At 40.4% G+C, this 25,126-nt stretch overlaps 2 protein-coding genes and 1 long non-coding RNA gene across 3 annotated transcripts in view; 1 reads left to right on the top strand and 2 right to left on the bottom strand.

The window, feature by feature from the left end:
* The window catches only part of LOC311302627 (uncharacterized protein), a 30,412-nt gene extending 25,776 nt beyond the window's left edge, over positions 1 to 4,636 (bottom strand). Inside the window, exons 1-4 of the mRNA XM_084428625.1 lie at positions 3,320 to 4,636; positions 2,257 to 2,810; positions 1,971 to 2,027; positions 1,716 to 1,850 (exon numbers count right to left, since the gene is read on the bottom strand). Of these exons, the coding sequence (XP_084284751.1) occupies positions 1,716 to 1,850; positions 1,971 to 2,027; positions 2,257 to 2,808 (744 nt within the window). The 5' untranslated portion in view covers positions 2,809 to 2,810; positions 3,320 to 4,636. The remainder of the gene's footprint in view (positions 1 to 1,715; positions 1,851 to 1,970; positions 2,028 to 2,256; positions 2,811 to 3,319) is intronic.
* Positions 4,637 to 4,651: 15 nt separating this feature from the next.
* On the top strand, positions 4,652 to 11,973 carry LOC311302659. Its single transcript, XR_014629638.1, has 4 exons — positions 4,652 to 4,857; positions 4,992 to 5,059; positions 6,299 to 6,398; positions 7,472 to 11,973. It is a non-coding gene; the product is annotated as an uncharacterized lncRNA (long non-coding RNA).
* Positions 11,974 to 13,333: 1,360 nt separating this feature from the next.
* LOC311302614 (E3 ubiquitin-protein ligase TRIM39-like) overlaps positions 13,334 to 25,126 on the bottom strand; it is a 28,105-nt gene continuing 16,312 nt past the window's right edge. Inside the window, exons 6-8 of the mRNA XM_084428600.1 lie at positions 18,678 to 18,822; positions 18,280 to 18,315; positions 13,334 to 18,181 (exon numbers count right to left, since the gene is read on the bottom strand). Of these exons, the coding sequence (XP_084284726.1) occupies positions 17,643 to 18,181; positions 18,280 to 18,315; positions 18,678 to 18,822 (720 nt within the window). The 3' untranslated portion in view covers positions 13,334 to 17,642. The remainder of the gene's footprint in view (positions 18,182 to 18,279; positions 18,316 to 18,677; positions 18,823 to 25,126) is intronic.

Below are 25,126 nucleotides of genomic sequence, written 5' to 3'. Positions count from 1 at the left end.
GTGCAAGGTTGGTCAGAATGGCAATTCTATTATGATAGGGCCATTAGGGAGTGTCTTTGTCTTTCTCAGGTGTGAAAAGACTTACATATTAATGAGGTGATCCGCCCCTCCCGCATAAAGCTTTATCACACAAAACACGTCGTAAAAATTTTAAATCAATATATTGTCTTCTCTGAATGAGCAGTCAGGGTGATTTTCACATAGTTTTAGAGCAAATATTCTAGGCTACGTCATACAATTTTCAAAAGTCTTGTGAAGAAATAATCAGTATGGGTTTCATGACCTTATTTCAGTGAGAATTTTTTTTTGTATTTTCACAAACCACGCATAAATGTCATTATCTCAAACTACAAACTTTTACACACATGCTGCTGATATATTATTGTAGCAGAGTTTGTGCTGAATACAGTGTAATCAGACTTTAGCCATGAAAATGTCACAAGTAACAGAAATAACCACAAATGTCAGAGCATGTCAGAACACCTCCAGGCCCAGAAAACAGCTCAGACCCCAGAGGGTTAACTGTGTACATATATGTGTATGCACCTATCTCATAACACAGAGTCGTCCCGCCCTGTTCTGCCGTTGCGATCACTTCACTTATACATGAGCCCTGGGCTACTGCCCTTGGGACATAAGTGTTGGAAACTTAGCACGCACAGCGCTTTACATAGGGTTCCCGTAGCGTAAGCTAAAGGCAACACGAGAGTACTCTCGTAAGAGAGCGACACTTGATTACTAAAGTAACCTCGGTTCTCTCTAGAGAGGGAACGAGTGTTGCGTAGCCTGCTGCAGCAAATGCGTTTTACATTCTAAAAATTAAGGATAATTTTTTGCTTTAGTATTCTCGAGAAAAGGAGTTTTCCCGTAGCGTAAGATAAACTTACGCAACACTCGTTCCCTCTCTAGAGATAACCGAGGTTACGTTAGTAACCGAGTGTCGTTTTATTCATATGTTCTCATATCCATATATTTTACACGATTCTTTGTATTCTGGTTTTGATGAAGTGTACTAAAATAAACATCGGCTGAATCCGAAATCGCACCCCCTAAATCCTCAATCACTATTCCCTAGATTAGTCCACTAATACATTTCACTTGGAGTAAATGAAAACGAGTGAGTGAATTCGGACAGCCGTTGAGTGTAGGAGTCAGCGGAGACTCGCGCTGCAGAGCCAGGCAAAAGTATAAACAAGGCTTCAGAGTTCTCTCATCAAAGCCAAGAATAAACAGACCAAAGTGACAGAACACTGACACTGTTTAAATGCTAAATGAACAACAATATTATCAAGTGATGCAAACCAATTTTTTGTTGTTGTTGTTGAAATTTTCAGTTATGTGATTTACAGTATGTAATTCATTGACTGTGAGGAGACTAGAAGACTAGATTTTTTTCCATTTTGCATTTTCAACATATTAGGTATATGAATACGACTGAATAGGTGCATATAAAAAATATATATATATTATATTATTTATAGATATAGATATATATATAAATTATTTGCAAACACTAACAAAAAAACATATTTTTTTACTGCTCTTTTTAACTTTTTGTTTTCCCCTATTTTAAATATTTTATTTATTTATTTTAACCTCCAACCGAACTGCTGAGACCATCACATTGTTCAAGAAGCAGCTGAAGACACACTTAACCGCAAGTACCAAACCACTCACTCCTAAACCAATACACTTACACACTCCTTCACACTCACGGTATATTGTTTAAGCAAGATGATCAATGTTGCTATCAATGTTGCTACCAACAGGACACCCAGACCAATAATCATCCATTTTCTAATGTGGACGGCCCGTGACGAAGTAAGGGAACAATCAATGGAGGCGAGAGTCTGCAAAAAGAGGAAGATTCAGTTCAAGCAACACTTCTCGAGGAAAGATCGCAAAGCTTGTGATAAGTTGCGGCTCAAATTGCAAGAAGCCAAATGATTCTAATAATTTTTTACACTCACTTTTCTCTGCTCTGAGCGCGTGATCTCTTGAATCTTCTTAATTCTGTCCTGGATCATCTACATACAGAGAAAAACACAGACACATTTATCACTGAATATAGCGTTCGATCTTCTGAAAACACAATTTGTTTTCTTCTTATTTGAGATGTCTTTTATGTCTTTTAGTCCATGTCTGTCAGCTTTGAAGGTAACATCTTGAATTCTCAAAGATTTACAAAATTAACGTTTACCTGATTTAGGATGCATTTCACAGTGTGTTTAAAGTGTTTTGTCTGTATTTCTTTACCTTCTCTCGACTCTCCTCCTCTATAGGAACAGTGTTGTGAGTCCTGTGTTCTCCTTCAGTACAGGACAGACAAACACACATCTGGTCATCTGTGCAGAACAGATCCAGAGGTCTCTCGTGTTTCTGGCATATATAATCCTCCAGATTTTCCACAGCATTGATCAGTGTGTGTTTCTTTAGACGTGGGACTCTGCGATGAGGCTCCAGATGAGAGTCACAGTAAGAGCTTTGACACGTCAGGCAGGTCTTCACAGCTTTCTGCTTTCTTTCACCACAGATGTCACAGAACACCTCAGATTCTCCTGGATTGAGCTTCTCCTTAAAGTGTTGCACAACCTCTCTGAGTGTTGTATTAATCTTGAGATCAGGTCTTCTGCTGAATATTTCTTTACAGAGTGGACAGAAGCAGGTCTGTGTGTTCGTCCAGCTCTTGATCAGGCAGGTTCTGCAGAAGTTGTGTCCACATGGAGTGGTGACTGGATCAGTGAACACTTCCAGACAGATGGAGCACTGGAGCTCCTCATTTAGTGATGGACCACTGGAGGACGCCATGACTGAAAAGATAAGTAATGTCAATAAATTGTCTACATTCCTGAGGAGAGCATTTTGATAATTATATGTACTATAACTAAATAGTTAATTAGGCTGTGGATGTTGCATGTTACCTGTAGAAAAAAACCTGAAGAAGCTAAATACAGAAACTAAACAGAAACTAGGAGCCACAGTACTAGGTACTGTATAATTACTAATTACTAATATAATAGGTTTTCACAAAAACATTTTAATACCATCATAAGATTTATAAAAAAAAATTAAAAAAAACACAGAAAATGAGTGGAACTGTAATTTTTCAAGCAAATAACTTACTAAATAAACATATGTAACCACCAAGAGTAATTTCTGTTTAATCGAGTTATGGTTTTCATTGAACTTTGTTTATTCTGTCTGAAGTTCAAATACTTCCTGATTCTGATATGTGACATGAACACAGACTTTAATTTTACAAACGTTCTTGTACTGCATCATGCTATTAAACTAGTGAACTTACATTTCCATCGCTTACCTGTGAGTGAATGTCAGATTTGATTGTTAATTTCAGGGTTTCTGAAAAGAAGTGTTGTTTGAAGAAGCTTCCAGTTCACCTGTTCAGTTTCATTTTCACCGAAGTCTTTACACACATGCAGTGACGTCATATACTGTAGCTCCGCCCATAATCATAAATATTAAACTGTTCCTAATCCATCCATGCTGAGTGAGTAAACAGTGTAAGAAACTTTTAGAATATGTGTAGTTTTATTCAGTTCCTTAATTTTTGAAGAGAACAAATATAAAGTTATCACAGTTTATACAATTGTTATACAAAAGTTTGTTTAAAAAGACACACTAAACATATGATTTAGTGTAATTTGCCTTGATTTCCTGGATCGGTAAAACAATAAAACATTTAAAGGCTTTCGGTTAGCAAAAAATAAATGATGAAGACGTGGTAAAAAAAAAAAGAAGAAGAAGATTGTTAGTTGTTTTTATAATAATAAAATGTGTGCATGATTTGCATACATTTATATTAAGCAATAATAAAATGCTGACCGTTGTCTGGCCACTGCACGAGTGCGCACACACACGTCACGATCCTGAAGCGCGAATCTCAGCCGTCTGTCGTCTGAGGGAAATCTGATTTTACCCGCTGTTAAAACCACTAAAGAAAGAGCTCACTGGAGGTTAAAACATATATCTATAAACATTTCAAATATGCTAACAGTAGCTATAGTGTGTAGTGCTTGCTTGTTGTTTGCTCTGGACGGTGTGTGAGGCTCAGTGTGGATACAGGAGGAGCTGGAAACGATGACTGAGAGCTCTGATACCTCCAGAGATGAAGGGTGTTTTCTGGTCCATATACTGCCAATAGGTGGCGCTAATGCACTATTTATTAGTTTAAGATCCACTGTAAACGAAACGAAGCAGCAGCAGCAGCTCACTTTTGAAAGGAGTTCACACAGTGCTCACAGATTCTGAAGAAACCAGTAGAAGTTTGAGAATAGCATGTTTAAAATGTAAACCTGTTAAATGTAGATAATATATCTGTCCATCCTGGATATTGATAGTTTCATCACAGAAATCTGTCAGCTGAAGAAAGAGAAGGCATCACTGGAGGTAAAGATGATGGAGACAAACCAGAAACTGAAGGAATCGAGAGGTTTGTACATAATAAAGATTCACTTCATCCTTAAATACCAGAATTACCTGAAACTCTGTGTTTGTTTGTCTTTCCCCGTTTTTTTCTTTCTTTATGCTAATGAACTAATCAAATTGATTCATTGATTCGATTCTCACAATCCAAACATCTTGATATGACTGCAGATTTTGACTGCAATGTTTATACACTGTAAAAAAATCCTGTAAATTTACATGGAAATTTAACAGCAAATTGCTGTTTCCATGTAATAACAGCATTTTGCTTTTTTTTTACAATGCATTATGGGAAGACTTGTTCACTTCGGGTTGTGTGGTCGATCAACAACAAATTGTCACTGTTATTTAACAGTATTATACCCTATTTTCGTCCAATGTGCACAAGGCGACATTTTGGATTATCTGAATGAGGTAGGTTTTCAACGATTTATTATTTTATTATCTTTAAATGACCTATTACTTTAAAATATAACATCTTAAACATCTAATGAAGCTTCTGTGATTTAAATAAGATGGCTCCATTAAATTATGTGTTTTAACTATAGGCAAATAATTGGTCAACGGAGTGAGATTGAGCCCAGACTGCCATACAGCCATTTTATCACACACACAGGTAAGAATACCTAATTTTCATTCAACCTGCATTACCAAACTTTATCCAAGTAATAGATGAATGGAATGAACGAAATATATATATTTTTTCTTCTTGTGTGGCAAGTTAACATGCACATTCAGTCCATGAGAGACATTATCTAGAGACATAGACAAATTATCTGCTGGTGTAACTTAATTTGCCGCTCTGCGCTTATTTTAATCGCCCTGTTATCAAGTAGGCCTATATTATAAAATAACAATATATATAAAGATCCAGTGAATCCGGTTAGTGAATGGGTAAGATTTGCACGCACACTCATAACGCGTTTATACTGTCAAGCATGCAAGGGAATTATAAAGTTTGAGTTTTGAATTATAAGTGTTTATGAAACATGTTCAAATCTTTTTTGTCAGTAAATGGTAGTGAGGTATGAACAACATTTTAAATTCTTGTCTTATATACTTTAAATGTGTCTAATGGACAATGGAATCCTCAAGCCATCCTATGTGTATATTACTTTCTTCTTTGAGCCGAACACAGTCAGAGTTATATAAAATAATATACTGGCTTCCCAGCTTTGCAATGGCATTAAATAGATCCCGAGTTTTTGAAGCTTAAAAATATCCATGTTTATAACTTTTATAAACTATAATCACTGGCTTCCGGAAACAGCCGTACACGAGTTCATGATAGAGTCGAGTTGCGGCAGAAGAATGACCTCTGACCCGACATATGAAATCTTATATCAAAGTCCTTTTCTTTCAAAACGTCTCTTTTTAGACTTCTAATTCATGACTTGCATTTTGTTTTACTCTATCCTCTGCACTTCCGCATTCGTCAGTTCCAACCTAATCTTTCGCTACGTCTTTGCTATACGTCAGGTCAGAGGTCACCCTTCCACCAGAACTCAACTCAATCATGAACACACATACGGCCATGCCAGAAGCCAGTGATTATATTTTATAAAATTATAAAATACAGATATCTTTCTTACAAAAATGCATGGCTTTTCTTCAGAAGAACTTTTTTTTTTACTTTTATGATTGATTGATGCATTTATTGGAGCTTCAAAAACTTGGCATTGTTCAGTGCCATTACAAAGGGGAAGGATGTATGTAATATAACTCTATTTGTGTTTGGCTGAAAGAAGAAAGCCATATTTTGAGATTGAGTAAATTGTGGGATAAATTCTTGTTTTGGGTGAACTATTCCTTTTAAATCATTGTTCACTGAAGATATTCTCCTCTTATTTTTCAGACGTTTTGTTGTAATTAATCCAGAAAAGGGGACCAAGGCTGCAAGGGGAAAAGTGATGTCCAAAAAATCTGGGAAAACCGTGCAGAAGAAGACCATAACCGTCAGTACCAAAGTATCAAATCTTTTAAAAAGACTTATGTACTTCAAGTGGCACTTCATTTAAAATGTAGCTGACACTCCCTACACATGCAGTTTGTTTTCAGAAACATGGTGGCCTGGTGTTATTATTTTGTTTATACATAGTTCTTTAGATATTAAAAAGGGCTGGTGTTTTTTAAAGCCTGATTTAAGAGGTTATTTTTTAATGATTTAATTATTTTAAATAATTACTTTGTTTTAGTGCAACTGTTTTTGGGCTAATGTTTGCTAAAACCTCATTTGAGACTAGATTTGTATTTTATATACAGGTAAGTCAATTCTATATATTGTGTATTTGTTTGCTTTTTCTTAAGCCATTTTTGCATTTTGATGGGTGCTTATTTCTATGCACTGAATATTACTTGACTACTATGTTACTATATTTTTTTTATTTGCCTGTTTTAGTTCACAATAATTGAGCAGAATTGATCTGGTGTTGTATCAGAATAATAAAAAAAATCCTAACTTGGCTTTATTCCTTTTTTGTAATCCATGACAAAAATAATGTGCAGGGTTATAAATTGAAATTATTGGGGTGTCATTGTAAAAAATGATACTGTAAAAAAAATGGTAAACTACTGGCAGCTGTGGTTGCCATTATCATACTGTTAAAATACGATGTGTTACTGTTTTTGAAATTAACAGCTAAATACCGTTTTGACAACTACAGCATATAGCTGTTAAATACCGGGCTGTAAAATTACAGTTTTATACTGTAGTTGTCAAAACGGTATTTAGCTGTTAATTTCAAAAACAGTAACACACCGTATTTTAACAGTATGATAATGGCAACCACAGCTGCCAGTAGTTTATTGTTTTTTTACAGGATTATTTTTTACAGTGTATGTACAATAAAGTGTATTAGTGTATTTAGTGTATTAAGTGTAGAACGGCTCCATGGACTCTCCTGCTGTTTTGACATATCTATAAATGTTACATCCAGTCTTCTTACAGTTTATTATTCTTTTAAATAGTCTCCTTCAGAGGAACAGTTGTTATATAAATTGAAAGTCGCTGTGATTCTGTGTTCCTCAGGAGCTGGAAGAGGTTTGAGTGTGTGTGACTGATGGACAGGATTCAGTGGAGCGGCAGAGATCAACCCTCTGAACAGACAGAGATCCAGAGACACACAGGACTCACTTTACTCTGTTAAACTGAGTTCTTCATTTTATTACTTTTTCATAATATTTTACACTTGTAATTACAGAACCTGTAACAAGAAAGATGGTTTCACTTGAGTCAAAGACAACAATTTATTTATTTATTTATTTTTTTTTTTTTTTTGATGCAGATGTCCAAGATGGCGTAAGGTGCAAGTCACGCTATTTTCTGTCCAGTGTATAGTCCCTGTCTGTCACTTTTATTTATTTTTTGCACTTATTTCTTTATACGATCCTTCCTAAATCACAACGGATCTCCCCTGGATTCAATTTACCAGATCGGGAACCTATTCAAAATATACTTGCTATTTATGCCTAGCCGACATACGATCTCATACAACTTCCAGCCAGCCTGCGTGATGTATCATTACTTCTAGTGCCTTTGGACTCATACTTTTCATCATCAGAAATATTCACGGCTAACCAGCTACTATTATTGACTAGCCCCGTTGTCAACAGAGCTGACAATAACATCACTGGCTAACAACACGGCATTAAGCCCGACGTACCTTCCACCTGACCAACGAGGCAATTTGTCCCGGGAGATTTCCCCTGCTGAAGTTCCGGTGCTGTGATCTTCGGTGCTGCGGCTAGTTCATCCGTTGCCCGCTCGATTGCTGACTGCTGTGGCGGCGCCGTTTTTTTCGGTTGGCCACCCCTGCCCGGGCCCGATTCGGCGGCTCTCTGTCTTCATTCTTCGGTCGGCTCCACGGGATGGAAGGATTTCTGGTGCAGCCGATTACCGCGATCCCTCTTCGTCGGGGTGATGCTTATGCTCTGTTGGTCTGACCATTGCCTGGATTTCGTAGGCTAAAGACAATATTAACTGTTGCGATCTACCTTTCCGAGGAAGCATTGTTTTGATTTCCCCGCTCTGAGAGTGCATGCGCAGTATACTCTCTGGGGAGGAGAAAGGGAGAAGCTCTTTTTTTTTTTTTTTGTTTTTTTTTTTTTTGTGATAGTTTTGGACAATTTTTACATCCGGACATTATGGCCCGTTTTTGGTTGCTTTTGTTAACTTTTTTAGCTTATTCTTATTATAGATGTCCTTTTCATCAAACACGAGTTAAATTTATGATACCCCCTCCAAACTTCTTTGTGACTTCTTCGGGCTCATTTGGTTTTTCCAGAGAGGCTGCCTCTTTCTTCATCACTAAACACCTTGGTTTACCATCTCAGGTCAATACGTATGTATCATCACTCTCTGCTTTTAATGCTATAAATCTAACTCAATTTGTCCCGAAATCATTCCCCCTCTTTTACTTTCATAAAGGTATTAAACGACCAGTTCTTAAAGCCATTACTCGATCACTCATCTTAGCCCTTCTCATATCCTCTGGAGATATAGAGACAAATCCTGGCCCAATAGCCCATACTAATACCTCAACCCCTCAGGTATTATCATTTAAAGACTTTTGCGACCATACTAGTTTGGGTTTTATGCACGTGAATATTAGAAGCTTACTGCCCAAACTTGATCTACTCACTACTCTAGTACATTCTGCTAACCCTGGCATCTTAGCAGTTTCGGAAACTTGGCTCAGAAAAACAACAAAAAACTCTGATATAATCATTCCCAACTATAACATCTTTCGTCAAGATAGAGCTAATAAAGGAGGGGGGGTCGCTGTATTTTGTAGGGATAGTTTTCAGAGTTCTATTGTTCTATCCAAGTCCGTGGCTAAACAATTTGAGTTACTTGTCTTGAAAATCAATCTTTCCAGAAATAAGTCTATTATTGTTGCTGTTTGTTATAGACCACCCTCAGCCCCTAGTTGTGCCCTTGACACCATATGTGAACTGTTAGCTCCCCACCTATCCTCTGAGTTCATATTATTAGGTGATCTAAACTGGGACATGTTCAACATTCCTGCAAATGTACAATCGAAATTAGACGACCTAAATCTTACACAAATCGTTAATGAACCAACCCGGTACAATCTGAAAAATGTGACCAAGGGAACCCTTATTGACATTATCTTAACAAATATGCCCTCAAAATATACCTCGGCTGTTTTCAGTCAGGATCTCAGTGACCATTGCCTTATTGCATGTATCCGTAATGGGTCAGTAATCAAACCACCTCCACTCATTAGAGTGAAACGTTCAATGAAGCACTTTAGTGAACAAGCCTTCCTAATCGACTTAGCCCGGGTACCTTGGAAGAAAGTTGACCTTATACCGACAGTGGAGGATGCATGGTCATTTTTTAAAAATGCTTTCCTGTCTGTCTTAAATAAACAAGCTCCTCTCAAAAAGTTTAGAACCAAAAATAGATACAGCCCTTGGTTCACTCAAGATCTGACCGCTCTAGCCCAGCACAAAAACACCTTGTGGCGAACTGCTATAGTCTCAAAAAACCCACACGACATGCAACTCTTCAGAAAAGTAAGGAACCGGTACACACAGGCAGTCAGGAATGCCAAGAGTAGTTTCTTTAAACAGAAATTTGTGGCCTGTAGTACCAACTCAAAAAAGTTCTGGGACACTGTGAAGACCATGGAGAATAAGAACACCTCCTCCCAACTGCCTACTGCGTTGTGGCTAGATAACACTATTACTGTACTACTGTTAAAACTGCTATAGTTGAACATTTCAATAAGCATTTTGCTAGGGCTGGCCAAGTGTTTAACTTGGCTACCCATGCAGCCATAAGCTCTTCACCCCCCGCATCACCTTGCCTTAGTCCCCCTAATTTCTCATTCATGCAAATTCAATCAGCAGATGTCATGAAAGATTTGCAAATGCTTGACCCTTATAAATCAGCTGGATTAGATCATCTGGATCCGTCCTTCCTGAAACTCTCAGCAGCAATCATTGCAACCCCTATTACCAGTCTGTTCAACCTTTCCATCGTATCCTCAGAGATACCTAAAGACTGGAAAACAGCAGCAGTCATTCCCCTCTTTAAAGGGGGTGACACGCTGGACCCCAATTGTTACAGACCCATATCTATCCTGCCCTGTCTCAGTAAAGTTTTCGAAAGCCAAATCAACAAACAGATGATCAAACATTTTGAATCAAACAATACGCTTTCTGCGATGCAATCAGGTTTCCGAGCTGGTCATGGCTGCACCTCTGCTACACTCAAGGTCTTAAATGATATTACAACTGCCATTGATAAAAGACATTACTGTGCAGCCGTATTTATTGACCTGGCCAAGGCTTTCGACTCGGTCGATCATCAGATCCTCATTGGCAGACTTGGTAGCCTTGGTTTTTCGAAAAACTGTCTTGACTGGTTCACCAACTACTTCTCGGACAGGGTTCAACATGTTAAATCTGAGGGTCTGTCTGAACCTATTGCTGTCTCAACTGGGGTGCCACAAGGTTCGATTCTTGGACCAACTCTTTTTTCTGTTTATATCAATGATGTTGCTCTTGCCGCTGGTATCTCGCAGATCCACCTCTATGCAGACGAAACCATTTTATATACATCTGGCCCTGCATTGGATACTGTGCTAACTAATCTTCAAAAGAGCTTCGAGGCCATTCAGCATGCATTCTGCGGACTTAAACTGCTCCTAAACTCCAGCAAAACTAAATGCATGCTGTTCAATCGCACACTGCCCGTACCTGCCAACCTGACTAGCATCTTGACCCTGGATGGATCAAGTCTAGATTATGTTAGCACCTACAAATATCTAGGTATCTGGTTAGATAATACACTTTCTTTTCAGTTCCACATTAACGAGCTTCAATCCAAAATTAAATCTAGAATTGGCTTTTTATTCAGAAACAAAACCTCTTTCACTTATTCTGCCAAACATACGCTGGTAAAAATGACTGTTCTTCCGATATTAGATTTTGGTGATGTCATTTATAGGACTGCCTCTACCTCTCTTCTGAAAAGGTTAGATGTGGTCTACAACAGTGCCATCCGTTTTGTCACCAATGCACCTTTTAATACTCATCATTGCGATCTATATGCATTAGTAGGTTGGCCCTCTTTACATACTCGGCGCTTGACCCACTGGTATCATCTGATATATAAGTCAATTCTACACAAAACCCCTCTGTATTTGAACTCTTTACTCACCATTGCCTTACCGGTCCGTAACCTGCGCTCTAGTAGGTACATTTCCCTAGTAACCCATAAAGCAAATACTTCCTTCGGCCGTAGCTCCTTCCAATTTGCAGCTGCACACGACTGGAATGAGTTACAAAAGACTATGAAACTTGAGAACACCATCTCTCTCACGTCTTTTAAAGCACGACTATCAGAGCTTTTTCCTCTTCGTTGCACATGTTGATTTCCCTTATTATAATATCGCACTCAATTTACCTCTGCTCTGGTGCCTTTTTGTCCGTTGGTGCCCTGCTGAGAGTCTCATGCACTCTGTTTGTGTGTTGTATGCTATTTGCACAATCTCTCACGGCTGGACTGGCCATTGGGCATACCGGGCAAATGCCCGGTGGGCCGACGTGCTTTTTGGGCCGATACATCTCATAAATACTTTTTTTATTATTATTATTATTTAATTTTTTACGGCCCATAATATGTGTACATCGGCGGGCCATTCGTTTTGTTTTGTTTTGCTTGCGTTTTGGGTTTGTGCCGGTGTAATGCATTGGTCAAAAAAAGTCAGTGTTAGTTTTTTTTCTGACAGACCAGCCCATGAAAAACGTAGATCAGCGGCCCATTGGTTCTTTCCTTGATTGACACTGGGCTGGCCCAATCACAACTTTAAACGAGTGAGCGAGCGTGCAGCAGTGTCAGTGTGTAATATCTGCCAGAATAGTCTGCGAGATGGAGAAGAAACGCAAGGAATGTGCAGAGAAATAGCGTGAAAAAATAGAACCAGGCCCTTAAAGCAGACGCTTTATGTGTCAAAATATATGTTTTCTGACCTTCGTCAGCTCCTGTGGCAGATGATGATAGTGAGGACGGAGGATCAGGAGAGAGATGAGAGAGTGTAGAGCCTGCGGTAAGCAGAACTACTTTCAAAACACTTAGGCTATGTCATGATGGAGTGTAGGAACCCATAACCCAGTTACAGATTATTTCCACATCTGCATAGTTGACGATTACCGCAATTCACTAGAAATTTAATGACAGGCGTTTGTAAACCATGTTTTCCGCCAAAATAAAAGCTTGATGCAGTTTGCGTCAAAATAAAAGATCATGTGCTTATCTCTTTCAAGTATAGAAATTGTTACAAAACTAATTATGAAAGTGTCCTTTATTTTTTAGTGCATTTGTTTTACAAAATATGGCTATTACTGTCATTGGATTAATATTATAACTATTATATAGTAGGCCTAGGTGTAATGTAAATAGACACTGTAACTAAAAGAGGTTTGAATTTTTCTTTGTTTAATTTGGACACTGAATATGGGTTGGAGCTTTTAATTTTTAACTCTCAAAGTGCACCACATTGATGAATTTAACATTAAAATGCACAAAATTTTCTCACGGGGGGGCATGCCCCCGAACCCCCCTAGAAGAACCAAGGTCCACCCACCACAGTTTTAACAAAAAATCCTGTAAGAAACACTTGTATTGCTATGCCAGAGCCGCTTATAGCTTGTTTTAGGATTCACCACTTTGGAGTATAGTTCGACTGTACTAATAAATGTCAAATTTGTACTTATTTCATCTGTAAACTCTCACTCGTTCCTATACTCACTCATCACATGGCATTAGTGGTTTTAATGAATAGGAGTTGGTATGCAAATAATTAAGGGCGTGCAAAGATGGGTGGTGTTTATGATCATATAGTGGGCCGGTCTGGGCCAAAATGCCCGGGCCGATTTTTTGTCCCAGTCCAGCCCTGGTGGTAACAGAACGAGTCAATGCACTGTGATGGATTTTTTTTTTATTAATCATAACTAACATTTATTGTTCTTGCAGGATTAACAATTATATGCTTTTGAAACCTGAAATGTCCCCAAACATTCAGTCAGTTAGTGTGTGTGTGTGTGTGTGTGTGTGTGTGTGTGTGTGTGTGTGTGTGTGTGTGTGTGTGTGTGTGTGTGTGTGTGTGTGTGTGTGTGAATCATCTCTGGATATAACAAAAGGGGAAATTAAACTAGACAGATTTCAAAATATATCAACTTATGACTTCAAGTAACAAAGTAACAGAATGGTTTGCTGAATTATACATATGAAGAACCAATCATATTGCAGAAAAATGATTATCTTTAAAAAGATTTCTTTGATTTGTTTGTAACAAAAAACTTATGAGGTAATAACCAGACACTTTCCCAATCAAGGTCATTAACAAATTTAGTCCAATAAGCAATAGAGCAAGATTTGATGACAACCTCCTTTAAAAATAGAGAACGAATAGATTTCTTATTGTTTTTGGACTGTAAAAAAACAAATTTTACCACATACTGTGTCAGTTGGGTTAATTATGGGCATATCAACTGATGACAACACACCTCTATAAGGAAATTATACCAGAATTGATTGCAGAAAATACAAGAGCAATGCTGTCCGTTGTCTGACCTCTGCACGAGTGCACACACACGGTTTTACCGGCGGGTAAAATCAGATTTCCCTCAGACGGACTGCCAAAATATCCTTTGGATCCTAAAGCACGAATCTCAGACTTTTAAATTTAACGGATATGTTGGCGGTCCGTCTGAGGGAAATCTGATTTTACCCGCCGGTACAACCGCTAAAGAAAGAGCTCAAAATTATATGAAGAAGAACCAATCATATTGCAGAAAAATTATGTAATGTATCATGTCACCTTTGCCATGCTCCTATTCTATAAAAACTGTTGTATTCTTTTCTTTCAGGTGGGACTCTCTCTGCAATTTGTCTGAGGTCCTCCGGTCGTGATTAAAGCATAATGTAAGGCACTGATTCTCAAAGTGTGGTACGCAGGCTCTCTCTAGTGGTATGCAGTGGAATCACTGAATACATTTTTAATTAATGTTATTGGTGGATGATGAAATTATGAAAATTTCAATGAAACTGCTATCGTGGCTTCAATCTGGCAAGAGAGTGCGGATCAGGGGTGTGTTTCCTGTACAATGAAGTAACTCGATGCTTAACTGGTCGCAAATTGATCATTCAACCACGCTGGTAATTGACGTCATGCAGGTGGTGGAATAATAACTACTTTTATTGAATCTGTTTGAGATCGAATTAATGCTAGATGTTTTGCTATTAATTACGGACATGGCATCTGAGGACTATTTCTCATTTTTCTCAGTTATTTTGCTTTATTTCCAGGCTGGTTCTTGCAAACAAGAAACTGCTTCTAACCACAGATCGTTCCGAACACACAACTTTGCAATGCTGTTGGCAAATGTTCGTTGGAACAATTGTTTCGGGAAACACAGGCTTGTTGAACTGCTGATAACGACAGAACTTGCGACCATAGTTGGCTAACGATGCTTTTGGGAAAGGCACAATGAACATTCACAAACAGCATCGCAAAGTTGTGTGGTTGGAATGACAGCTCTCGACCTGTGGTTAGAAGCAGAGTTATGAGCTTTGCGTAGCTGAATAGTTAGGCCTACTACTCTATTTTAATATTGGTCATTATGGTGAACCAAATGTTGTAAAAAACAAATATTTTCTGAGGTGGTACTTGGTGTAAAAAGTTTTAGAATCACTGTTCTAAGGCATTTACTGGAGTCTGTCTAGTCAATGCTGTGCAGCTAGCCTGGATGCCAGCCGAACTTAGCCCCGCCAACATCATGTGTAGATTCCACCATCGTCTGTTATAGAAAATATCGACAGCGCATTAATTTTAAAAGAGGAACAGAGAACCGCGATCAAGGCATTTGTCGATTGGATCGGAAAGATGAATGAAGAACATACGTCACTTACTCCATCGCTCTGATTGGTTGTAGGTCTATCCAATTGAGTGCAGAGGCATTTTCTTTCCTGGTTCGGTTGAAACGCCCCTTAATCACAGCCCAATGGAGCAGATCAGACTCATATTCTGACTATAATCTGAGTATGACGATGTCAGGCTACTGCGCAGCAGGTTAGTGGAACACTAGAGACCTTATTCCCAAATGATACTTTTCAAAAAGGAACGACGTAAGACTCAGTGTAAGACTCTTAGGTCGGGTTAGATGCGGTAATTCTATAATTCTAGAAAACTATAATTCTGAGGCATTTTATGCGGTCAGAGTAGCTACACTTCGGCATCAACCAACACGGTCAGAGGGGAAGTCACTTGGGTATAATTTTGCAGGCGTCAGGGACTTTTGGTTAAACTTAAGTCAGGTGCGTAGGGGGATATCTACCATAGCACGCTGGCAAGTGAGATTTGCATTGCAAACCGCACCACCGCTTCCGGGTATATAAGGGCGTGCGGGCAATACTCGCATTCGGTTTCCGCTGAGGAGCCGAGACGAGGTCCCAGCTGTCAGCGGAGGGACAGGAGTTGTTGCGACGGGTATTAACGGGTATTAACTAAATTAGTAACCTAGACGTTCCCTATCAGTCAGTCACATCTGACATAATCGTCAGTGACTGATGAATTGGGATCCCTATGGAAGATGCCACAACCTGCCCTAGGTAACGTGGAATTACTCGTATGGACTGACCGTCAGGACAGTACTACATGTGGAGTATCTCAGAAGTAGATCCTGCCTGTTTCAGGGGAGGACTCAATGCTATACAGAGATGGCAGAGAGGGTCTGACGAGGGAAAGAGTAACTCCCTTACCACGGAGTTTACACATATTGTATCACCTAAGGAGGAGAATCACAACATATGGGCATCTAGTCTAGTACAGGGGCCGGCAAACCTGGCATATCCACGAGTAGTTGTGTCTTCACAACACTTGACTGCCGAGGATGCTGGAGGAACTCCAACAGGGTTCGCCGTCTGGGGAGCTCATCTGAGGAGCAAAATAGGGGCTTGCATCCCATCCTTGGCGGGGAATGGCACTGCAAACAGGACCCGTGGCTATCTACTTGTATTATTATAAAATCTGGCGAATGTGTTGTGTGTCACCCAGCGTGCAGTTCTGCATATGTCTGCCAGAGACGTGCCGTGCACAAACGCTCACACCGCATGTTGAGTGAGCTCTCACTCCAAATGGGCACGGCTGATCTTGGGATTGATACGCCAAGAAGATGGCATCCAATATCCAGTGGGGTAACCTCTGTTTGGAGACAGCTGTCCTCCATAGCAGACAAAGAGCTGTTGCGAAGTCCTGAAACTTTGTCGACCGAAAATGCCCACAGTTCCTCCACCCTCATAATAGAAGTGAGCGCAGTCAGGAGCACTGTCTTAAAGCTACACTGTGTAGGATTCTCTCCCACTCTCTTCACCGCTAGAAATTGTATATGACTACCAACTGAATATTACTTTCTAGCCCCTCCCATTCCGAGGGCATTTTAACTCCTACGGTGGCCGTATTATTTCAAATCTGACGGCAGTCGCGAGTAATCCCCCCCTCGCATTCGTCACGGTGCCACTGAGTGTAAAAACGCGAAAGGCGAAGCTTGAATTTCCAGGTATGTCCCTCTTTGTCTAATATATTTTCAAAATGGATGCGCAACATGGCTGCCGCCATTCGAGCGACTCGCTCATATGTATTCTAAATGGCAGATTATACACTTACAAGAATACTTAATTAGTTGGTTGAAGTGATTACACATTAATGAGAATGTATCATTTTGAAAGAACAAAGTGTTTTTGGCTAAAAATCAACTTAAAATATTACACAGTGTAGCTTAAAGGGACAGGATTTTAATCTCCACTGACTGCAGACGCTCAAAGGGTGCTCTCTGTAAGGCCGTCAGGACCACGGAGAGATCCCAAGAGGGGATGAGGCATTTTTAACAAATTAGCCATTTACACGTACACATAATATATACGTGTAAATGGCTAATTTGAACAAATATTTTATTATAGGTGATGTTTTGTCAATGACTGATTTTTTTTTAAGGGCCTGAATATACATTTCTTTTTTGCACTAGTATCACGTTAATTTTCTTTATATTTGTAAGTACAATCTACTTGATTGTGGTTAGTAGAAATTATTTTTTGTTTTTATTTACATATTCTAAAAACAGCGCATCCATAGTTAATCTTTTCAGACTTTAAAGTTATTTTGTCTGTTTCATCTGACAGGAGTGATGATCAGTGGGTTTGAGTTTTTACCCTCATCATTATCGCATGGGCTAAAAAATGGATAGAGTTTCTTAGTGAAAGGCTGACCAGTGAAAGAGTAGATATGAGATCTGGACTCCACGTCATAAAAAGAGACCAGACCCTCCTCATAATCCACAAACACACCAACCTTCTCAGGTTTCACTCTCAGAGATAAAAAGACAAATGGATGTTCGCAAGCTACATATTGATTCTCATTTCTTAGAATCACTGTCCAGACTCCATCCTCTGGTTTCAGTGTGATCGTCCCCTTCCTTTTAATGGATTCTCTGATCACTCCTAAACACCACCCAGTCTTTCCCTTCACCTGCACCTCATAGTAAAATCTCCCTGAACTGAATCCCTGCTTTGCCAGAACACAAAGACCCACATCAAATCTCTTTGGGTTTTCTGGGACGCCCTGCTCAAAGTCTCCATCACTGACTTGTTTTCCATCATCAGACAGGATGAGATATGAATTCGCTGAATCAGGATCCAGAGTCACATCCACTGAGAGAGAACAAAATATATTAATGTGTACAGTATATAATACAGATTAACACAGTATTCTAAGTGTATTGAAGAAAATGGTGTCAGTCACACTGTACCTGCAAACTCCTGCACAAATTTCAGCCCTGTGGAAACTGATGATAATATAATGATGAATTATTTATAGCAATAATTTCAAGTTAACACTGAGTTTCTCTCTATTAGCAGCATCAATGGCATGTAGTGAAACTGGATATATTTTATGTTGTTTACATGTCTCTAAAGTAAGTTAAAGTAATACTGCAATAACTGGTTATGGCATCAGTTAAAGTTTGGATATAACTTTAAATAGACTAGGTTTAGTTAGTGATTTTATCATGTCAGTCTAATACTAACTTGGCAAGTTTAAGTTATCACCAGCAGGTCACCGGTGCTTAAATTTTATTTAACCTACAATATATCTTGAAAAATATAGTTACTAACAAACATCTATACACTGTATTTGATATTCACATACCAGTTTGACTGAGTTTTTCATTTAGAGTCCCATCTAGAGTTTTCTTCAGTTGAATCAGAGCTCTTTTCAGAGAGTTCACATCAGAGTCAATCCTGATCTCAGTCCAGTTCTTGGTGTGTGGACGAGTGTTCAGGGATGAGCTCATCTACAGCAGGAGAGAGAGAAGACTGTTAAATATGATCATTATTTTTAAAGCAGTTAATTCAATATGTTTTAGGAGCTTTCTAACACAGTTGAGGCAAAACCTCTGTATGGATATGGATGATATCATCGTACTTCCTCTAAATATATTAGATATTAATCAATTCGATATTTTCTGTATTAAAACCTTTCTGAAATATTGAAATATGCAAATGAGTTAAAGGTTTTTACTGAGGGGATTTTGAAATTATAATAATAATAATTAATAATTCTCTTTTTATCACTCCATAAAAAAGATTGATTGAAGACAGAAAAAAAAAGATTTGTCACCATGTTTTTAGGAATAAAATGTTGTATAAATCCAGTGAATGATGTACTAACAAACCCCTCAGTATAAAACTTTTTTAAGACGGGAATATAGACAGGAATAAAACTCTGTGGATGTGGGAGTATAAATACTCAGGGAAACTTAATGACAGACAGCTGAATGTAATCAGTAACCAAGGAGAATAACTAGGATGCAATTAATACATTTACACGACAACGATATGCTTAAAACTGAAAAGTTCTTCCTTTAACTTTTTCGCATGCAGACGACACCGTTGTCAAAACTATCCCCATTCACACGGATCTACGAAAACAACTAAAACCGCTGTATTCTGCTGCCATTAGATGGCAATGAAACACTATAGATTGAACACGTATTAAGTATGTGCATGACGTCATCATCTTCGTTTTTTACACGGAGAGCGTTTTCAAAAACGATTTAAATAATAGCAAGCATGGGGCGGTATACCTTCATAGTATTAGCCATAACCTCTGTTCATTGTTTGAGCTTTAATTAAATTGTTACATAGGCGACTGTAGGGGACTAAACGGAATTACTATTTAAATAATGGCAAGCATGGGTGGCAAATTAAATAGTATTTGTCATAACCTCTGACCAGGGCTTGACATTAACTTTTTTGCTTATCAGCCACTGTGGCTAGGGGTTTTCCAAAGTTACTAACCACTCAGCATTTACACTGGCCACAATTTTGACATAGATACCATAGGGAAAAACTGCCATATAGATATTTTAATATTATCTCATAATTTGGCAGCCGGTATATTAGGCTGCTGTCACTTTAAGACCTGACACACTGACCCATTATACTGTTTTAGCCAATATTTAGCCTTGTCTATCTGCACACACAGTTTAGGAGTGAGCACGAAGTCTGCTGTAATGAGTAAAATTATGCTCATTATGAGCAATCCCTCGCCAAAATTGAAGCCCTGTAACACCAACAATATTCATCTGGAGCAAATGAAACGAGTGAGTAAAGGGACGCAGGTTTGTGTGTCAACTCACTGTCGGAGAGATTAGAGAGCAAGATCACGCAGCTGGTATTGTACATCCTGCGGAAGACTTTCAGATATTTCAGTATCGATAAGTATCGAAAACGCTTCAGTTACGAAGCCCAAATCTAGGTTGTAAACCCGATGAATGTGTGTGGAAAGGACTAGCCCGATGCATCACACACTTGTAGGGATACCCCTAATATAAGGCTTACAAAGCCGCCATACTGTATACATGAGCTGATGCAAAAGACACCACCCAAAGGTGCGTAGAAAGCAGCTACAGTGGGGAGAACAAGTATTTGATACACTGCCGATTTTGCAGGTTTTCACACTTACAACGCATGTAGAAGTCTGTAATTTTGATCATATGTACTCTTCAACTGTGAGTGACGGAATCTAAAACAAAAATTTTTAAGTAATTGCAATTTATTGCATGACATAAGTATTAGATACATCAGAAAAGCAGAACTTAATATTTGGTATAGAAACCTTTGTTTGCAATTACAGAGATCATACGTTTCCTGTAGTTCTTGACCAGGTTTGCACACACTGCAGCAGGGATTTTGGTCCACTCCTCCATACAGACCTTCTCCAGATCCTTCAGGTTTCGGGGCTGTCGCTGGGCAATACGGACGATCAGCTCCCTCCAAAGATTTTCTATTGGGTTCAGGTCTGGAGACTGGCGAGGCCACTCCAGGACCTTGAGATGCTTCTTACGGAGCCACTCCTTAGTTGCCCTGGCTGTGTGTTTCGGGTTATTGTCATGCTGGAAGACCCAGCCACGACCCATCTTCAATGCTCTTACTGAGGGAAGGAGGTTGTTGGCCAAGATCTCGTGATACATGGCCCCATCCATCCTCCCCTCAATACGGTGCAGTCGTCCTGTCCCCTTTGCAGAAAAGCATCCCCAAAGAATGATGTTTCCACCTCCATGCTTCACGGTTGGGATGGTGTTCTTGGGGTTGTACTCATCCTTCTTCTTCCTCCAAACAAGGCGAGTGGAGTTTATACCAAAAAGCTCTATTTTTGCCTTCTCCCATTCCTCCTCTGGATCATCCAGATGGTCATTGGCAAACTTCAGATGGCCCTGGACATGCGCTGGCTTGAGCAGGGGGACCTTGCGTGCGCTGCAGGATTTTAATTCATGACGGCGTAGTGTGTTACTAATGGTTTTCTTTGAGACTGTGGTCCCAGCTCTCTTCAGGTCATTGACCAGGTCCTGCCGTGTAGTTCTGGGCTGATCCCTCACCTTCATGATCATTGATGCCCCACAAGGTGAGATCTTGCATGGTGCCCCAGACCGGGGGAGATTGACCATCATCTTGAACTTCTTTCATTTTCTAATAATTGCGCCAACAGTTGTTGCCTTCTCACCAAGCTGCTTGCCTATTGTCCTGTAGCCCATCCCAGCCTTGTGCAGGTCTAGAATTTTATCCCTGATGTCCTTACACAGCTCTCTGGTCTTGGCCATTGTGGAGAGGTTGGAGTCTGTTTGATTGAGTGTGTGGACAGGTGTCTTTTATACAGGTAACGAGTTCAAACAGGTGCAGTTAATACAGGTAATGAGTGGAGAACAGGAGGGCTTCTTAAAGAAAAACGAACAGGTCTTTGAGAGCCGGAATTCTTACTGGTTGGTAGGTGATCAAATACTTATGTCATGCAATAAAATGCAAATGAATTATTTAAAAATCTTACAATGTCATTTTCTGGATTTTTTGTTTTAGATTCCGTCTCTCACAGTTGAAGTGTATCTATGATAAAAAAATTACAGACCTCTACATACTTTGTAATTAGGAAAACCTGCAAAATCGGCACTCTCCCCACTGTAGGTCGCCACTTAAATCTTTAGAGTGAAGGGGGATAACCTTGCAGAGAATCAATCCTGCAGAAGTTCCATCACTGTACCAACCCAGCAGTTAACTGGATCCAAGTGATGATTCCCACCAGTTTACTTGTGCAGGGAGCTGCACAAGGAGCGGCAGAGTGATCGTGGCCTCAACAACCTCCATATGAGCTCCACCACCTCGGGGGTGGAGTCTCCATTCCCCAGGCCTCAGCCCCTGCCTCAACAGGATATCTGGTGCACAGGGATGTAGAGCCTGAGCCATCATCACCAGGCAATTAAGTGCCTCATGAGATGATGACCCATCCACGGACATTGATTGACCATTCAGACTGTGAGGGAAGCATCCATCGTAAGTGTTACGCGATGACAAGGAGCTCCCAGCACAGGACCCTGGGATGAGAACCAAGGCTTCTTCCACATAAACAAAGTACGAAACATCTACGCGTAACCTTGATCATGCCCCTCAGGGAAACCCCTTGGTCTTGAGCCACCACTGCAAAGGTCTCATGTACAGCAGGGCAAAAGGTATCCCATTGGACACAGCTGCCATCAGACCTAACAGTCCCAAAACTCTTTGACAGTGAGTGACTGGCCTAGCTTAATCTTGCTCACGGTTGTGAGGATTGAACTGATACGAGCAGGGGATAGACCTGTCTGCATTGTCATCGAATTCCACACCACACCTGAAAAAGTGGTCCTCTGTAATGGAGAAAGCACACTTTTTTTCCATTCAGCCTTAACCGCCATACATTCATGTGGGCGAGGATGACATCTCAATGCCGAACGCCATCTGCTCCACATTGAGCCAGTATATGGGGTGACAAGAGTAGGCCGAAAGGAAGAAAAGGAAGGAAAGCCCATACAGTGTTTTTCCAATAACAAGCCATGGATTACTCCTGATATAAAAGTGCTCCTGAAGGAGAAGAAGAGGGTTTTTAGGTCAGGAAATAAAGAGGAGCTAAAAATTGTTCAGAAGGAGCTGAGGAAGAAGATCAGGGATGGTAAATGCAGCTCTAAGAGGAAAATGGAGGATCAGCTGCAAAATAACGATGTCAGAGGTGTCTGGAGGAGCCTGAATACCATCTCTGGGTATAAAGTCACCACACCTCAATCTGAGGTGGACCATCAGTGGCTGAATGGATCTTTTTTAATAGATTCGACTAGGCATCTGCTCCTCCCATTGTTCAGACACTCCTTACAAGCACATTACCATCGCTGACACTTGGTTCAGAGCCCTTTTACATCTCCAGTACACCTACTTCTCCGTTTCCCATCCCCCAGATTACAACTACTCACAGCCCTGAGCACCCAACTACTAAACTGTCTCTTACCATCAACCAGGTGAGAGGAGAGCTGAGGAGACTGAAGATGAGGAAGGCAGCAGGACCAGATGGAATCAGTCCAAGGCTCCTTCGGTCTTGTGCTGACCAGCTGTGTGAGACTCTTCAGTACATGTTCAATCTGAGCTTGAGGCTGGGGCAGGTACCACAGCTGTGGAAAACATCATGTCTGGTTCCTTTGCCTAAGACGGCACACCCCAAGGACATGAACAGCTACAGACCGGTGGCTCTGACGTCTCATTTGATGAAAACATTTGAAAGACTCGTTCTAGGATATCTTCGTCCCCTGGTGAACCTGTCAATGGACCCGCTTCAGTTTGCTTACCGGCCTGGCATCGGAGTGGATGACGCTCTCATCTACCTTCTCCACAGATCCCTCTCTCATCAGGAAAAAGCTGGAAGCTCAGTGAGGATTATGTTTTATGATTTCTCCAGTGCCTTTAACACCATCCAGCCTGCTCTGCTGAGAGACAAGCTGGGGGATGCTGGAGTGGACCTTCACCTCTCCTGGATCCTGGACTACCTCACCAACAGAACACACTTTGTGAGGATTAAGGACTGTCAGTCTGACACAGTGGTCTGCAGCACGGGGGTACCACAAGGAACAGTATTGGCTCCATTCCTTTTCACCCTCTACACTGCTGACTTCACCTTCAACACCTCAGACTGCTACCTCCAGAAGTTCTCTGATGACTCTGCCGTTGTTGGTCTCATCTTTGATGGGGATGACAGAATGTACAGGAAACTGAATCAGGACTTTGTGGTCTGGTGCAATTTAAACCACCTCCTTATCAATGCTGCAAAGCCTAAGGAGCTGGTGGTGGACTTCCGCAGGAGTAAGCATGTTTCCACGGTACCTGTGAATATTCAGGGGGTGGACATTGAGATTGTTGACTCCAACAGGTATCTTGGCTTCCAGGTTAACAATAAATTGGACTGTACAGACACTGTAAGGCCCTTTATCAGAAGGGCCAGAAGAGACTGTTCCTGCTCAAGAGACTAAGGTCTTTTGGAGTACAGGGTCCACTCCTGAGGACTTTTTATGACTCTGTGGTGGCGTCAGCCATCTTTTTTGGTGCGGTATGCTGGAGTAGCATCATTACAATGGCAGACAGGAGGAGCCTAAACAGACTGATTAAAAAGGCTGGTTCTGTCCTGGGTTGCTCACTTGAGCCAGTTGAGGTGGTGGGAGAGAGGAGGGTGAGAGCTAAGCTCTCATCCATGTTGGAGACCTCGTCCCACCCCCTTCATGGGATACTAACATCACTGCGCAGCTTCTTTAGTGGCAGACTGATACACCCACGCTGTGTGAAGGAGAGATTCAGAAGATCTTTTCTTCCTGCGGCTGTAAGACTTTATAATCAGTACTGTTAAAGCTGAACTCGGCAACTCTAGCGAACTCTAGTCACTTCTTCGCTGATTTTCCCTTTTGTTGTCGCATGTTTTCCCCACGAGCTCCCCCTATAGCTGTGGGGGTGCTTATATATAACAACACTGTCGTAAGAAACTCACTTGCGGCGGCCTCCTCCCCCTCTCTACCGCTGCTCATGTGCGTTTGTTTTGATCGGAGCAAGCCAACTGTATCGTGTGGAGCTATGTCTACCGAGGTGGGTAATCATTATGTGTTTATGTTGAATTGCCGTAAAGCAATTCGTGTTTCGCGCTCGTTCTCGTTCTTGTTCTCGCTTCTCACGAGACTTCCAATTTCTATCTTGCCGGGACGGTAGTCCCAAAGTTGCAAGGTTGGTTTTCCGCCTGGGAACGCTGGGGGGAGCGGGGAA

The sequence above is a fragment of the Rutilus rutilus genome, assembly GCF_951802725.1.
Source record: "Rutilus rutilus genome assembly, chromosome: 13".
In the NCBI taxonomy this organism is placed as follows: Eukaryota; Metazoa; Chordata; class Actinopteri; order Cypriniformes; family Leuciscidae; genus Rutilus; species Rutilus rutilus.
The sequence above is the reverse complement of the archived record's forward strand: the minus strand, read 5'-3'. Positions and strand labels throughout refer to the sequence as shown.